This window comes from Corvus kubaryi, unplaced genomic scaffold (genome assembly GCF_017639235.1).
Source record: "Corvus kubaryi isolate FWS band 111438036 unplaced genomic scaffold, C.kubaryi_AGA036_p1.0 138, whole genome shotgun sequence".
In the NCBI taxonomy this organism is placed as follows: domain Eukaryota; kingdom Metazoa; phylum Chordata; class Aves; order Passeriformes; family Corvidae; genus Corvus; species Corvus kubaryi.
The window spans coordinates 16528628-16544419 of NW_024580672.1; the positions used below are offsets into that span (position 1 = coordinate 16528628).

At 37.0% G+C, this 15792-nt stretch overlaps 1 protein-coding gene across 5 annotated transcripts in view; it reads left to right on the forward strand.

The window, feature by feature from the left end:
- ATRNL1 (attractin like 1) overlaps positions 1–15792 on the forward strand; it is a 441394-nt gene that overhangs the window by 314374 nt on the left and 111228 nt on the right. For 3 of the 5 annotated variants that reach the window (XR_006014565.1, XM_042019406.1, XM_042019404.1), the window contains exon 27: positions 9341–9448. The exons of the other annotated variants lie outside the window; for them this stretch is intronic. Coding sequence is in view for 2 of the 3 variants with exons in the window: in XM_042019406.1 (XP_041875340.1) it covers positions 9341–9448 (108 nt within the window). In the remaining variant the exon portion in view is untranslated. The remainder of the gene's footprint in view (positions 1–9340; positions 9449–15792) is intronic. 5 annotated transcript variants of the gene reach the window in all.

Below are 15792 nucleotides of genomic sequence, written 5' to 3' on the forward strand. Positions count from 1 at the left end.
TTTAAACTTTCCTCTTCAAGATATTTGAACTCAAATCAAACAGTCTTGGTTCCTTGGTTTCTTTGACAGGTAAGGGATGCTCAATGGCTTAGTTCTCTAGCAGGAGTGGAAAGCTTTGCCATCAACTTACTGCTCAAGTATTCTTGAGTAACCCCTCTCAAAAGTGTAGCATCTCACATCTGCTAAATCAGTTGTTTCAAACAGAACCAACCTGAACACAGGAGAGCTGCTTTAATTCACATTATTACTCTGATCAGACAGCAGAACTGCATCTGTTTCAGAGCCTCTTGCTCCCCTGCACAACGTGAGCTGGCTGTGCCCACATGCCTTTCCCACCAGCAGTGTGTGCCAAATTCTTGCTGACCTGAATGTACTACGTATGGTGAGAAAATCTGTGAAGTTTGGAATATATTTTTGGCTAACCCTCAGATTTCAGATTGGTATCCTAGTTTTATGTTGATTATCCAAACCCCTTGTCACTGAAAATGCCAAGTGGATGGGATTTGTTTTAAGGAATTCCTGTACAGTCAGAGTGACCAGACTTTTTTTTCTGATCCTGGCTATAACTTAAAACTCTGTCTTTGCTAATGATTTGTAATTGAATGGTTGGATGTGGAAAATACTGGGTATCAAAGCTTCTATTGGATGTAGCAGTTGAGCTAAAAATGAGGCTCATTTTTAATGAAAAGGGAGTTAACAACTATGTAACACAGGGTCAAAATTTGTAAGGATTGTATAGAAAGCCTTTATTTACCCTAGACAGTAGCACCAGGTACTGTAACATGACCATTCAGCTCCTTACACCGGGATTCGCATGGGCCAGGGCATTTCCATCCTGAAACAGGCAGGAACACTGGTAAATGTACCTCTTTTTGGTCCCCTTTGCAAGGCACTGACAATGATGGTTATTCAGCTTAATACTCTAAGGATTAAAGCTTGAAAGAATTTAAAGGCATCAGTCAGTCATGGTGCATCACCAGTTTACCTTTCTTAATGGTAATATTGTTTGTGCTTTAAGGAGCTTCTAAGGGATCACTTTAGAATAGTTGTATGATTGTCAGTGGTGCTGCACTTAAAAAGTTTAATTGTCACTTCATCAGTGTACCAGTAACCTCAAATAATAGATTTTTTTTTAATAGAATTAGAGGTGGTAATAAAGGCAAACTTCACCTTTGTTGGAGTATAGCCCAGTTTTCTTGCTCAGCACTATTATTTTTCTTATTTTATAATTTTTGTACGTTATGATTTAATTAAAAAATGAAGGAAAATAAATATAAGCCTTGAATTCAACATCATCTGGAAAGAAAATCTGAAGATTTTGGTCACTTGAAGTCAGTATGGGGCCTGGGGTCCAAGTACATTTGAGAAACTTCAGCTTTTTATAAATTGGTATAGCTCCAATTCAGTCATTATGATTTGGACTGCAACTTTTCACATCAGTTCACGTAAGGAACAAATCCATTGTCTACCTTTTTTTGTCATGTAAGTTTAAAAAATGCATTGACATTGTTTGCAAATTAAAATATGCTTGTCCTGCGCTTTAGCTTCTCTTTAAAGTAATAGTGTGTACACTGCTTTTTTCTGACTTTCTCTGTGCTAGGAAAGAGCCTGTTTTAAAAAGTGCTTTAGTTAGGGCCTCTTTAAAAAAGTTCTTAAGTATCTACAGTGAAAATGGGGTACAGTATCAAGTGATAAAGTAGAAATATGGGTAGGAGAATACTTGCTAAATATTTTCAGATTTCAAAACATGATTAAATTTATTTTAGAGTATTTAGAGGATTGGTAGGCAGATATGTGATCCCAGAGCCTGTCAGGGTTCTGAGATTTCAGATATGACAAGTGGTAATTCCTATCTTAGAAAAGAAGAGGGCAAAAGAAGGACTTGGCAATTAGGCACCAGCCAATTTATCATTAATTCTTAGGAAACTATTGGGATAAATAATTTTTACATGGTCTATAGAATGTAGAAAAAAGCAAAGATTTGAGAGGCATTTAATGCTGTTTTTCCAAGCACAAACTGTGTAAAGCCAAACCAAATTTCTTGATACAACAGATGAACAGACCTTTTAGACAAATAGGAAGTGAATGTCAAAGTGTATTCTTGAAGTTCTTGGTTACAAACTGTTCATTGTAGTAAGGGAAAGGTGCATCAAGTGGGCTTCTGCAGGGATCTGATTCTGGTGTTGATTTAAGAGGCAGAAGGGAGCACTGAAAATGGGAGCAGGAATGGCAAGAAAACATTTACATACCCACATTTGTTTACAGTTGACAAGGTTGAAGGGAAACTTCAAATTTATAAAGAACTTCTGCAAAACACAAGAGTTTTGGGGGAGATTTCTCCTCACTTGTAGACAGAGCATGGTCTCCACTGCGGACAGTACAAGAAGCAGTTGGCTTTAATTTCAGCATGGAGATTTAATTTAGGTACTCTGGACTTCTGGAGGGACTGTGGAACCTCCACCACTGTGGCCTTTTTAAAAAACATAGATCTGCCAGAAGAATCATGATCACACTGCCCTTGTGTAGGCCTGAGGCACAGGGGTGTGGACCAAGTGATCTCATGACCCCTTAAACCCAGTTTCCTTTACCAGAACATGTTTACTGTCTTTAAAGCAAGTGGAATTACTTTAGGAAGAGCTGGGAATTACCAGCTTGACATCTGTTTATTAAAATAAGTAACTAAAGATAGTTTTTAACAGTTATAATAATGATGGTTAATATTCATTTCAAAAAGCTGTAGCTTAACAATGGTGATAGGAAGGGCTGAGATAGTCACAGTGTGAACCTTCCTTAAAATAACAATTTCACTCATAAAAATGGTAGTTATATTTTTAAATAGTTCTTTAGAAGACATTTTGAAAGCATTATTTATGTGGCACGATTGTAGATGACAGAGTTCCAAGGAGTAGTTTGCACCATACAATACTTGACTCTCTCTTTCACATTCTGAAATAATTTTAAGACATATTTTAATATATTCACTTATAAATAACTGTCCTTAGGCAAATACAGAATGTTTTCTGTGGAAACATTTCAACATCTATAATTAGGTGCTCTGACTCTTTTCTCTGTACACAGAATTACTTTGCAGTACAAGCATTTTTAGAAATTTTCTGTCAACTGAAAATTGCTCTGCTAGCTAACAGCAAAATATGCAACAGTTTGCTGAAATGATTTTTTAAACCCACTCAGGGATAAGAGCACAATTTGAGGGGTTAGCAAGGCCTACAGAAAGACTTAAGTACATCTTTAGGATCCTTTATAATGTTCATGGTTACAGATCTGTGTAAATGTGCAACATGGATTCATAGTGATCCAAGTGAAAGAGATAATAGGATTAGGTCTTGTTTAGCACTTATTAAATTTTAAAGCAGTAAATTGAATTTTGAGTTTATTATTGATTCTTAGCATCCAAAAAGTCTCCCCATGCCAAAATAATCCTTAGGGACAAAATATGAGGGATCAAACACAACTTAATTGTAACATGATCCCCCATAAATTACTGGCAAATGAACATCACTTAGGGCACCACTTCCAGTGTTTTAGAGACTGGAATTCTATTCCAGTAGCAAAAAGTTCCAAAACCTGAAGTCACAGTATATTCACATTTTGCTCTTTGCTTGCTAATGTGCAATACGTTAAATATCTGTTCCTTGGATCTAGCAACAAAATGACCTTTTCAGGGCTCATCTTTTTTTTCTCATTCTTGATTTGTTCAAGGGAAATTGCAGACGACTGGTATTTGGTTTCCAAAAGGGATACATAAAAACTTGACCTTTTGGAACTGTTATTTTTTTGGGATGTTTACACTGTATTTTAAGTACGTCTTAGCTGTTGTTTGCTGGACTATGTCTAGTTTAAATAACCCTTCATTTTATTCAGTGTAAAGCTAGGACAAAAAGTATAACTCCTCATTTTTTCCCCATGACAGACCTTTGTATGTGCCTGAGAGCACCTTTTCTTCAGGCAATTTTAGAAGAAAGTGACATGGAATAGGCCCTGGTATCTCAGGAAGTTTCCACAGACTCTATTTTGCAGTGCAAATAGCATGTTATACTATGTCTATCATTGTAATATCTCATTGCCTACCTGAATGCACTCTTGTGTCAGGGCACTTTCCACTTAGCATGGTGGGAAATGAGGCAGAGGGAAATGATTGTTTAGGAAGTTCATGATGGAGGGAATGAACAAATTCAGATTGTCAGACTGCTGTCAGAACTATGGCTGTTCCTGCTGCTTGGTTTCCTTTGCCAGCTATTATCCATCTCTTAAAATCACTGTACCTCATGCAGTTATGGAATGGTGAGCCTATTTCACCTAAAACCCAACAAAGAAGTTTAATGACAATGATATGCCTTTCCAGTGAAAGCAGCTGATCTGGAAATTAACCAAGTCAAATAGTTTCTTCAACATGTAAATGAGAAAATGCTCTCCTTTCCAGACCTGTAAATAACCAATTTAATCTGAAGAGATTTTCAACTCCAAGAGTTACAATGAGAAAATTTACAGAGAAGGGAAGCTTTGTCCTTTGCAAATTAAAGTGAATAATCAGAACTTCATGGAAGTATCACTGTGTATAATTCAGTTTGAAAATGAGAACTTAAGATTTGGGAAGAGAATTAAATTGTGTTTCTAACTAAAATATCTGTGAACCACTCAGATGTGTGTAAGTCCATGTAAGTTACTTCTATTGATTGGATGTGGCAGTAAGAATCCTCAAGAATATTCAATGAATGGGTGAATTGCATTGTTTAGAGAGTCTCTGGTTTTGCAGGGCTGTCCATTTACATACAGTCTTAATTTTTTTAAGCCTTGGAGCTTCTCAGATGCTGTGTGATCAGAAATTCGTGCAACTCTCCATGAGGTTTTGACATTTTTTTCTCATTACAAATACTTTTCCTGTAAAACTCAGATTTAATGCATGGCATTATTAACACTTCTGTTGTAGCCTTTTGAGGTTACTCACATCAGCAGTTGACAGTACAGAGGCAGAAAAGGAGGTGACCAAATTGTAACTGCAGACAAGTCAGAGCTGCAGGATGAATAAACAGAACAGGAATTTCAAATTAGACATTTGGAAAATCCTTGTCACCAGGAGGGTCGTGCAGCACTGGACTAGACAGCAGTTTTCAGAGAGAAGCAGAATTATCATTTTCCTGGTTTTGAATACTCACCTTGACAAAGTCATACATGTCCTGGTACAACGTCGATAGTGATGTGATCTGGGAAAAAAACCAAAGCCATCTAAGAGGTGAAGGAAGAAAAGCTAGAAAATCTAGACAGTTGCTGTTAAAATAATAGACACCTTTTCAACTGCTCTATCCTTATCTCTGGAACAGTGTACTGAGACTTCCTGGCTCGGTTTGGTAGTCAGACATCTCCTGAACATTTTTTCTGGTGTTTGCCACCTCTTGCCCCTACCCCAGCTGTCCAGCTGCCCCATGACCTTGGGCGTGCACACTGGTCACTGCACACTTCATGGCACACTCCAGGTACCTTTGGTTGCCCATGGGCTACAGAAGCCCATTAGAGGTGCCAAACAACAACAGAAAGATCTTTGAAAGGATTGCTCTGTTCATCCTATTATGGCACTAGAATGGCTTCATCCTTTTCAGCTCTCCTAATCTATCTCTCAAGAATGTCTGCTGCTGTATAACAAAGAAAAAGTACACCTGTCCTAGTTCCTAACAACTCATGCACTTTATTAGATTTTTTTCCAATTAGGGCTTTTCCAGGGCAGTTACACTGGAAGGTGAAAAGCATAGAAAAAGTAGTGCTAGTCAGAAGAACAGTATCTAATTCCACATGAGAGAGCAGGTCTTAAAGAAAAAAAAGAAAAGAAAAAGAAGCAAAATGGTAACATTTCCTAAAATACAAAAGACTTGAAACGTGTCAGCCTGAGTCTGCTGAAATACTGTATTCTGTTAATGTTAACTCACCGCAATATGTATTTTGCATTGACTGTTTTATTGCGCACTAATAGAATATAGGCATTAAAATATTTTGAAAGTGATGTTATCAACCAAGAGAAAAAATACCAAAACATTTCTACTTAAATAAGAACTTTGCAACGAACCCATTTCCATATAATAGCATATATAAGATGCCATGGAACTTTTTAATTTACTCCAAACTGCTTTGATCAGGGGAGTAGTATCCCCCATGAGAATTTTTTTGATCAATGGTAAAATTGAATTGCATTCCCAGGCACATACTTTCTTGAGATAAACTTCTAGATGGGAAAGCAGGTCCTATTTCAAAATACTGGAGTAGGACATCAAAACTCAAAACAACCATAATCTACAGGCTAAGATGTCTACATGTTTATTCAGAATCAGCTGAAATGTGTATTTCCACGAGAGGGGAAATAATTATCCCAAAATGGTTGGGTTTTGAAGAAATATTTTAAAATTATATGGGTGTTGAATGAGAAATTGACCTGAATGAGAAATTTATAGTGTCCTAGCATCTTACTGGTCTTCACTGAAGACAGCTATAATTCTGTACTTTACATGAAAAACTCTTTAATAGGATATAAATTAATACCTTGGAATTGCTGGAAAATAATGATGCCTAAAAAAAATTAATCTTGTCAATAATCTTGTACTTAATGAGATTTAGAATTATGGTAGAACTTGAAATTAGTTGTCTGCTCAGTCAAATAAATGCTCATTGAATTTCTCAGGCTTATACTGGAGAAAATGATGTTTTTAATTTCCCAGACTTTTTAGTGAATATTTAGAGATGTGCCTGCAATGTTATAGATTAAATTTGTGATAAAATATTCAAATATTACATGTTAATACTATCTGTTTATCTGATGTCTCCAAGTGAATATCCCTAATTACTGGAGAAGTATGGGTTTGGGTTTTTTTCCCTGTTCCTTGGTTGTGATGAAATCGGGGTGGGGAGAGGGGGGACATGGGGATTTGAGGGTTTTTTGATCTCTTTGACTGCTGAGAAGGTAAGGAAGAGCTTTTTCACCCTTCTCATAAAACCCAGGTTCAGAGAGTTTCCATGTTCCTTGTCCTGTGGGTGAGTTACAGGAATTCCCCACAACTGGAAGTTCTAGAACTTTTGTCCCAATATTGGTACACAGACAGTTGCAGATGCTGGGAGGCAGTGACCTTTTCTATCCACAAAACTGATTTTAAACATCACAGTATCTTCCTGTATTTCTCTTCATTGCATCTTGTTTTTCCTGTCCTGCACCTTAGAGCTTTAAAATGGTGAAGGGAAAGCAGAAGTGTTTCGGAGTAGAGCACTTATCTTTGATGTGCAAGTGCTCAGCTGCCAAAATACGCAGCGCTTTATGGGCAGCTGAACATTTTAAAGTTTTCATTCTTGTTTACAGAGCTAATTAAGAATCTTTGTAGTACTCTTTTCAAATGGCAGACTATCAAAATTACAGTGGCTGTCTTGTGAATGAAAAGGTTTTGTTGAATGCCTGACTGGGAGAAGAGGGGGAGAAACCTGCTGGCCTTAAAAACCAGAGAACGTATCAAATGTACATTTCTTTATAATCTGCATTAAATAAATCTTTTAAATAGTAGTATGTGCATTTGGAGCATAGGTTGTTCTGCTCATTAAGTATTTTCCTCAAGCAATTCTGTTTGTTTAAAACAAAGTGTTTGGTTTCCCATTAAAAAGTAAGCACTTGCCAATAGCTCTGCAGACTTAGAATACTGTAATGAGTTCCATGTGGCAGGACTGGTGCTGTTTTCTCTAATTTTTGCTATTGTAGGAGGAAAAGGAGCAGCTACATATAGTAATTTCAGGATGTAGTGACTCAGTATTTTATGCTTTAAGTTTTTGTGGTCTTTGCTAAGTTGTTGGTAGGACTGGAGGGTCATAGTAGTTCTTTGCAGCTGTAAAATCTTTTAGTAAATTGTATTGATGCAAATCAGTGTGGATGTAAATCCTAGACAGAGACCACCAGTTTCATGTCTAAGTAAAGGGTTAAAAACATAATTCTTAACTGTCTAGATATTCATACTTGGCTTTCATTTATTCTCAGTATAAAACATGCAGTTTTGCCCCCAGACATATTGATTGCCCTCTTGGTGTGATATACTGGGAGCCCATTTGTGCAGGGTGCTTGCTGACAAACACGCTGCATGGCTGTAAAATCCAGGCCTTGGGAATGTACTGGCTGTGCACTGAGAGGCAACTGCTCCGTGTTCATTTGAACGTTACAAGCGCGTCTTTAAATTTCTAGAGACATTATTAAAATGCAAGTTGAGGCAAAATGCGTAAGAAGCGCTACAAAATGAGTTTGTTGCTTTGTGACAGACCTTAAATAAAGAGTGTTTATTAGTGAGCTGCTGGCAAATATTTGCTTGCATACCTGTTATTATTTCAAAGGCTTTCACGAACAATATGTCACAGTGCTAGTGTCATTTAAATTCAGGCACCACTTTCAAATGTTTTAAGCTTTCCAGAGATAACAGGGAGAAAAACATTAAGAAAATGAAACAGATCTTTTCTAATAAATCATTTTTGCAAGCACTTTGTCTCTTCAAGATGCTGTAACATCCTGTTCAGCTGAAGGAACACACCACTTGAATTGCACGACTCATTCACCTTAAATATTTAATAATGCTTTCATTAGTTGCACTGAACCAGTGGGGTAATATCTGTAATATCTAATGCTGGTCATCATTTTTATTCATTGTGGTTTAATAAGCATTATAATTACAGGCTGAGGAAGAAATATGAGTTAACTTTGTGGTTTTGCTTGGGACTTCTGTCCATGCTGGTGTGATTGGAAGGGATTATACAAGCTCTGAGAGCGTAGCTGAGTGTATTCCAATATACTGGTGCAGAGTTCCCAATCCTGACACATTATTCTTCATATGAAAGTAACTGCAGAAAAGATCCTTCATAAAACTGAGTCCTGACGCTATTAACTCCATCTGCCTTAGTTGTGAAATACGAAAATTTGAAGGCCAAGTGGACTTGCTTTTGCAGGTGTTCTAATGTATGCATTATCAGTGGAATTAGACTTCAGCTATTTTTACCAACTCTTTCCTGTATTTTCTTGCAACTTACACAAATAGCAAAGTTATTTAGAGAGAACAGTCAGTTAGGGAAGCTTTCATTTGGAGATTTTGTCAGAGTTCAAGCTAAAAAATCATTTGTAGGCATCATAACCTTCTGTGCTCGTTTCTCGAGTAAATATAGATGACTATGATTTAGTATAACTTTCTCACTGATGTCACAAATATGACTGTGTGCATGCTGTTTGCATTCTTATGTTTTAATGGGAGGTATAGTAGGGCAGACTGATATCTGGTACATTTTTTAATGTTTTGTTAAAACATCATTTTTTCCTCATCAGCAACTTATGCGGGAGCGACAGCAGATGGCCAGCCGCCCCTTTGCTTCTGTCGATGTAGCACTGGAAGTAGGAGCTGAGCAAACAGACTTTCTACGAGGGCCATTAGAGGTAGGAACAGTGGTGCTGACAAGGGACCATTGTGATTTGTGTATTTATATTGCCAGTCTCATCTGCATCTGCTTCTGAAACCAAGCAGCATCTGATTACCTGGAGCTGATAAGTCTCAGCTACGTGTGTTATGTCGTTTCCAAGTCACAGAGTTTTAATCTCATGATGTAAACTGTACCAAAAGCCGCTGGAGAACCTGTTAGCCTGGGCTGGAGTGACAGTCAGCTCACCTGGCAGTCCTATCATGATGGATGTGAGCTGAAGGAATGCAGGACTCGGGCATTAAGGAGGCAACAAATGTCATGCTCAGTCCTTCAAGTACACTGTTCCATCTAGTTAACATATGTCTTAATTAACAGAGTTTACAGAAAACAAACAAACAAACTAAAGCACCTTAGAATCAAAATTCAGCGTTGTTTTATATACAGAGGTTTGAAGCATACAGACTATACTGCATGGGTTTGTTTGTAGGAAATAGCTATGTTACTGCATTTTTTTATTGCAATTGCAGTACATTGCAACAGAAACAGTCACATGCAAAGCAATATGATATTGGAATGGTGTAATAATGCATGAAATGGGATTCTAGAAGTTTAACCTGAAAATAGGGGGAAAATTACAGTATATGGATAATAATGAACATCTAATCCAGGTTCAGCTCTTGGGAGAGATGATCCTCTACTCCTTTATTTACAATATTGTGTTTACAGTTATTACTTAATCCTATTTATGGTGAGACCTGGGAATGAGGTGTGCTAGCTCTGAAATCTTTCAAGATTGTACTCTTCATTGCTACCAGTTCTTCTTAAATTCAAATCTTCTCTTAATTTTCTTAATAATCAATCTCGATGAAAGATTAAATACAATCTACCAGATCTCCAAAGTCCATGGAGAATGAGCAATGAGAAAAGCAAATGCATAGCAGAAAGAAAAAGATTCAGCTCTTGAGTACTTATCAAACTGACGTGCTCTGTTCTGCTACTATACAGGAAGTAATCACAATTGTTCTTACTATCATAATTTAAATATTTGGAATAGATGGTGAATAAAAATGACATATCTCTTTGAAGAAGCTTTGTTATGTTCTGTCTAAATACTAGACCTCTTGCATCCTTCACCGAAATTACTTTACTTTTGTCTCCTCTTATCTTGGAACAGAAGACCTCTCCAGCTCCCCGAGCTGAGGATGCATTTACACTGCAGTTATCTTTTAACTTTTTTGGAATGTGATTTAATTTTCTCTGCACTGGTATCTTAAGAAGATTTTTATCTGTTGTCTTTTCTAGTGGAGGCAGTGAGTGGAAGATGAGGCATCCAAACTCTAATTTTGTACATACTGATTATTTAATTAAACTTTAGAAGTAAACATCACCAGTTAATTGCTACACTTTCTTTCTTGTGTCTTTTATTTAGCATTAAAAGAGGTAGATCCTAAAATATTTTAATGATGTTTTACAGTTTTTATTACCTTCTTTTTTTCCTAGCCAAGCATTTTCTAGCAATTGTTTAGAGTTCAGCATCCATGGTGTTTTTTTCCTAATTCATACATAGTTATACACAGAATGAAGTCCATTCAAAATTTCATTGGAATGAAAATACACTGATATATATTCAAAGAAGCCATTGTGCTGAGGATTAAATGAATATGATTCAAGTATTGATTGTCCTTTGGTATATATTCTGTAAAAATAAAGGAGCTATATTAAGCTTCTTTGTCAAAGGGCACTAAAAGTTTTAGTTGCCATTCTGTTCTTCATATTCTGCTCTTTTGGACTGAGGGGAACCCAAGTCACACATTTCCAGGATGTAGTGCTTAAAAATAGAATAGTATGAAGTGGCTGTAAACTTCATTTTGTTGTATTAATTTAGAATCATTAAACTACTTTAATAATTTTTTCATATCTGATGCCTATTGGGAGGCCTAAAGCTAGAGATCTCTTGTTAAATAAAGAGAATATACAGTAACTTCAGAATGTTCTGCTGGCATTGCAGAGATCTTGCACTGATATACCAGGGCTTCCAATTTTAATGATGGTGCATTGCCTTCCCTCTCCTCACACTTTTATCGACGTCGTGTGTTAGTCGCTGATACTTTGGACGTTGTTGTTATACTTTTATTGACGTTGTAATAACTCTGACACTTCCAGTGACACCTCATTGATTCGTGGGCCCTTTGGGTACTGTGTCATGTCACTGAACTCTTCCAGACAGTGCTGCAAGTCTCCCATTCAGCTGCACAGTGAAGCTGCTGTTCATTAATGTCACCTGCCTCACGTGGTGGTGGTTTTGTGTGGCTGGTGTTCTACATTAATACTGATGCTCTGATACATGGCAGTGTTCATATATCTGCACATGGTAATGCCAGGATGCTGTTTGGTTTGCCTCTATATTCTGCATTTATTTGTAAATATCCACAGCAGCTGTTTCACTGTAGAGGTTTAGTTTGCAGTAGTAAGGCACTTTTTACCCAGAGTTCAGAAAAAAATCTCCTAAGAGTATAAATACTGTACTGAAAAATGGTTGCCTAGTTTAGATACTTACAATACAACTGATAATCCTTGGGTTTATTTTCAGTTAGCAGCAATTTGCAACAGATGAAAATAAAATCCTGAAAACACTACGGAGGAGAGTTGAACCTCTGTTATTTTGGAGTCTTTATCAACCAGTCTATCTTAATGTTTTGCTAACAGAATGACAGTATCTCAATATTAACTCCTTCAAATACTTTAATCTGCATTATATTCCACCTCTTCCCTGCTTTCTGAGTGGTTTTTTAGGCATTGGCAATACCTTTGTTCTTACCCATTGAAACAATATTATTCACCAGGCTTTACCTCCTCAGGCCACCTTTCTGGCATTAACGAGTCTCATCTTGTCATCCATTCTGTCACGTTGGCTTTATAACAACTCTTAAATGTTTTATTGTCAGTTTAAACTTAACATGAAAGAGAGTAGACTTAGTTTTTTCCTTGGCCTCCTTCTCTCCTGTATCATACCAACCACTACCTTGCTAATGACATTGGTAGGATGTTAATATCCTAATTCTAAATGTACCAAGTAATACCCACTCCTGTTCTGTCATGATATGCATGATATCAATCTCATGCAGAATTATATTTAACCCATGCTAGTCCTGACCTGCATCTTCATCTGCTTCCATTATGATTTCAATTGCACTAAGAAGTGATGAAGTCTGGGTGAGCCCTTACAAGGAAGGTGAGGCTGGAGGCAGGACACCCCTTACTCTTCCTCCTCCCTCCTGGGGGGAGCAAGAGCAGTCTAAAGTTACTGTGGTGGAGGAGGGGAAGGGAAGTCTGGAAGGCAGTGACCCTCTGGGTCCCAAGAGAGGAACAGTCAGGCTCAGCTCTAGTGAAGTCACTGGTGTCCAAAAGGAAGACAAAAGAAGAGAGAGAATTCCCAAGGGCCCCTTGTCAGCAGTAGCAGATAGCACAGGCTGTTAAGGGCAGAGCCAGGAAACAGCAGAAGCACCCTGTCCAGAGAGTTTGAGAGTATTTCCTGGTTTTTGATACCACCATAATTTTTTTCAGTACCAGAATCACTTAAAAAAAAAAAAAAAAAAAAAAAAAAATCAAAGTAGCACCATAGATCAATAGAAACTCATTGCTGAGCTTCTTGGCACTCAGTGCCCTTAATGTTAAAATGTTTTTTATTCCTTTCATTTCTTTTTTCCAGACATCTGAGCCATTTCCAGATGTGGTTGCTTTTTACTTCCCAGTATATACTAAAAGCTAAATCATTTAGGTTATCTTCAGATTCTAAACCTCCTTTAGGGAAAAATTTTTCCCTAAAATGTATATCACTTTTGGAGAGTTCTTTGAACTGTGCTGCTGACAGTCATTTCAGTTAATCTATATATTAATTGAGAAGTAAACCAATTTTTTCCCCCCTTTTTGCCTAATTTCTTGGTATTTTTCAGTTCATTTAGAGCCCTTGGGGTTTTTTAGTAATTGTTTTGGAAGTGGGGACAGATTATTTTTTTAGGCCTGTGAGATAAGGTAGACACTGCTGGTAAACTCTTCATGTCTGGTCATGCCAAGACTCTGGACAGCAGCAGCTACTGTGCTGCATCTGCTGGAGTAAAGACAGGTGTGTTATTTCCTGCAGAAGAACCAAGTGCAGATTTACTCCTGTGATGATCATCCATTTGATATCTATATCTTTATAGTATTACTTGGATGTCTTTTTTTTTTTTTTTTTTTGGCAATCAATGTTCTTTCATAATTGTTTCTGTGGAAAAGCACACAGTAGATCTTTCATTTTCCCATTAAATTACTGCATTTCTCCTAGAATTGCTGTAGATATTAGACTGTTCTCTACTTCTAACAGAGTAAGATAGTGTCAAGAATTTTGAATTTCAAATAAAATCTGTTTGTTTCTCTAGTAAAATCGTTTTCTCTAGTGAGTAATACTTATGATACATTAAATAAGTTTTGAATTTCAGGCACTTTTGATAAGTATGAAGCAAATATTGGCTATTATTTGTCATTTATTTGAGTAAAAAGTGGAAGGTGTGCACTGACACAAGCAGCTGTCATTTTATGCAAAGAATGGCTGCTGGGAATTAGTGATTTATCAAAACATGTTAAAGTCCTGTAGTAGAGATTAGTGGAATTTAAGTAATTGTAGTATATATTAATAAGTTGTGCTGCTGGCTTTTCTTGCTGATAAAGAGACTTTTTAGCTTGGTTGACAAATAAATCTGGTTAAGATGGGTTCATTTTCTTGTATAATTTGAATAAATCAGTGAGTAATTTTTGAAAATGCAGCCTACCTTATTTTGAACAAAGTTAAACTAGTTGCATATTTCATCAGCATTGCACCTGCATTGTATTGATGACATAATGTCTAATGCCCAGGAACAGGCTCTTCCCAACTCTTGGGTACAGATCATTAGCTTTCCTCTTGATACGCTCAGTTCCTAATATTAGTCTCAGTATCAGAGGATAATTTCACTGCCCTTGTGAAAAACTAGTAACTTATTTTAGATAATGGTGAAATTTTCCCTAGAATGGTCATCTGGTTTCCAGTGACCACAAAGGCAATATGTATTTAGCAACAGCAACTACCAAAGGCCATTTTATTGGCACTTCTTGCTTACTGAAAAGTCATGTCATAGTCTTGAGCTGTTCACTGTAGCTCAAGGGGAACCACAGGAGAGAGAATCTAGATGAGAACAATGTGAGCAATCAGAGACTTAGAAAATATAACTACAATGAAAAGTCAAGGAAATTGGAGTAGGCTATTGAAAGGAGTCAAAATAATAACTTGCAGATATGCAAAAGGTTAGTAGCAATCAGGAGGGCAACAATCTTCCTTGCATGCACTGCAGGTGGCAAAGGTGTAATGGACTTAAATTGTAGCAGGGAAGGTTTAGGAAGGTATCAGGAAAAGCTTCTCATAATAAAGCTGAATCACTCAAAGCAATTTCCTGGGGAGGTGATGGAATTTCTTTTATTGGAAGCCTTTTAGAGCAGGATGGACAAACATTTCTCAGGTACCATGTACTATAGCTGCATTAGATACCTCCTTTCAGCTCTGTCTGTATTATTATTCTGATTGCTCCCTAGCTCTTCCTTCTTCAGACTCTCTGAAAATGTTCCATTTCTGTTGTTTGAACACCTTAATTACCTTCACTGCACTGTTAGTTTTCTGTTGCTGAATATTTATGACCCTTCTTTTCACTTTTGCTGTTTTATTCATTGACTTACATCTTCAGTTTTCTCATAAGATCAGAAACTGTTAAGTCATCTCTGACCCCAGCCTCTTCCTGACTGTAGGTCTGCCAAACATGATCTCCATCTTTTCTGGAATAGCTTCAATATTCTCCTTGAAGTCTGTGCTAATGATGTAATTTTTTTTTTATCTTAACAAGTGCATTGCCATTTTTATAGTCTTTCAAAATCCATGCCTCCTAGACTACTAGATCTCAGAGAAATGTAGTCAGATGACACACCTGACACTGAAAAAAAAGAATCTGTATTGGATCATAGTTCCTGCTTTTCTGTATTGCTCGAAGATCATGTTAAATTTGCTGTCCACTACCTCCAGAACTCCATTATCTTGTGCTACAGTTCGACCTTGATGGCTCACTGCCTTCTCTGCCTACTCCCTCAGTATTGTTCATCCAGAAAACTTTCTCCTGAACTCTTGAGTCACTTTATTTAAAATCCTACTTGCCAATATTTTTCTTCTTTGTAAATGACTGCTTCACATTGTGTATGTTTTTTGTGATATTATATGCTAGGGATGTTATATCACAAAAATTCACATTTGGTGGCTCTTCCACTAGAGAGAAGCATTTACCCAACAGCAGTGTTGTTTGG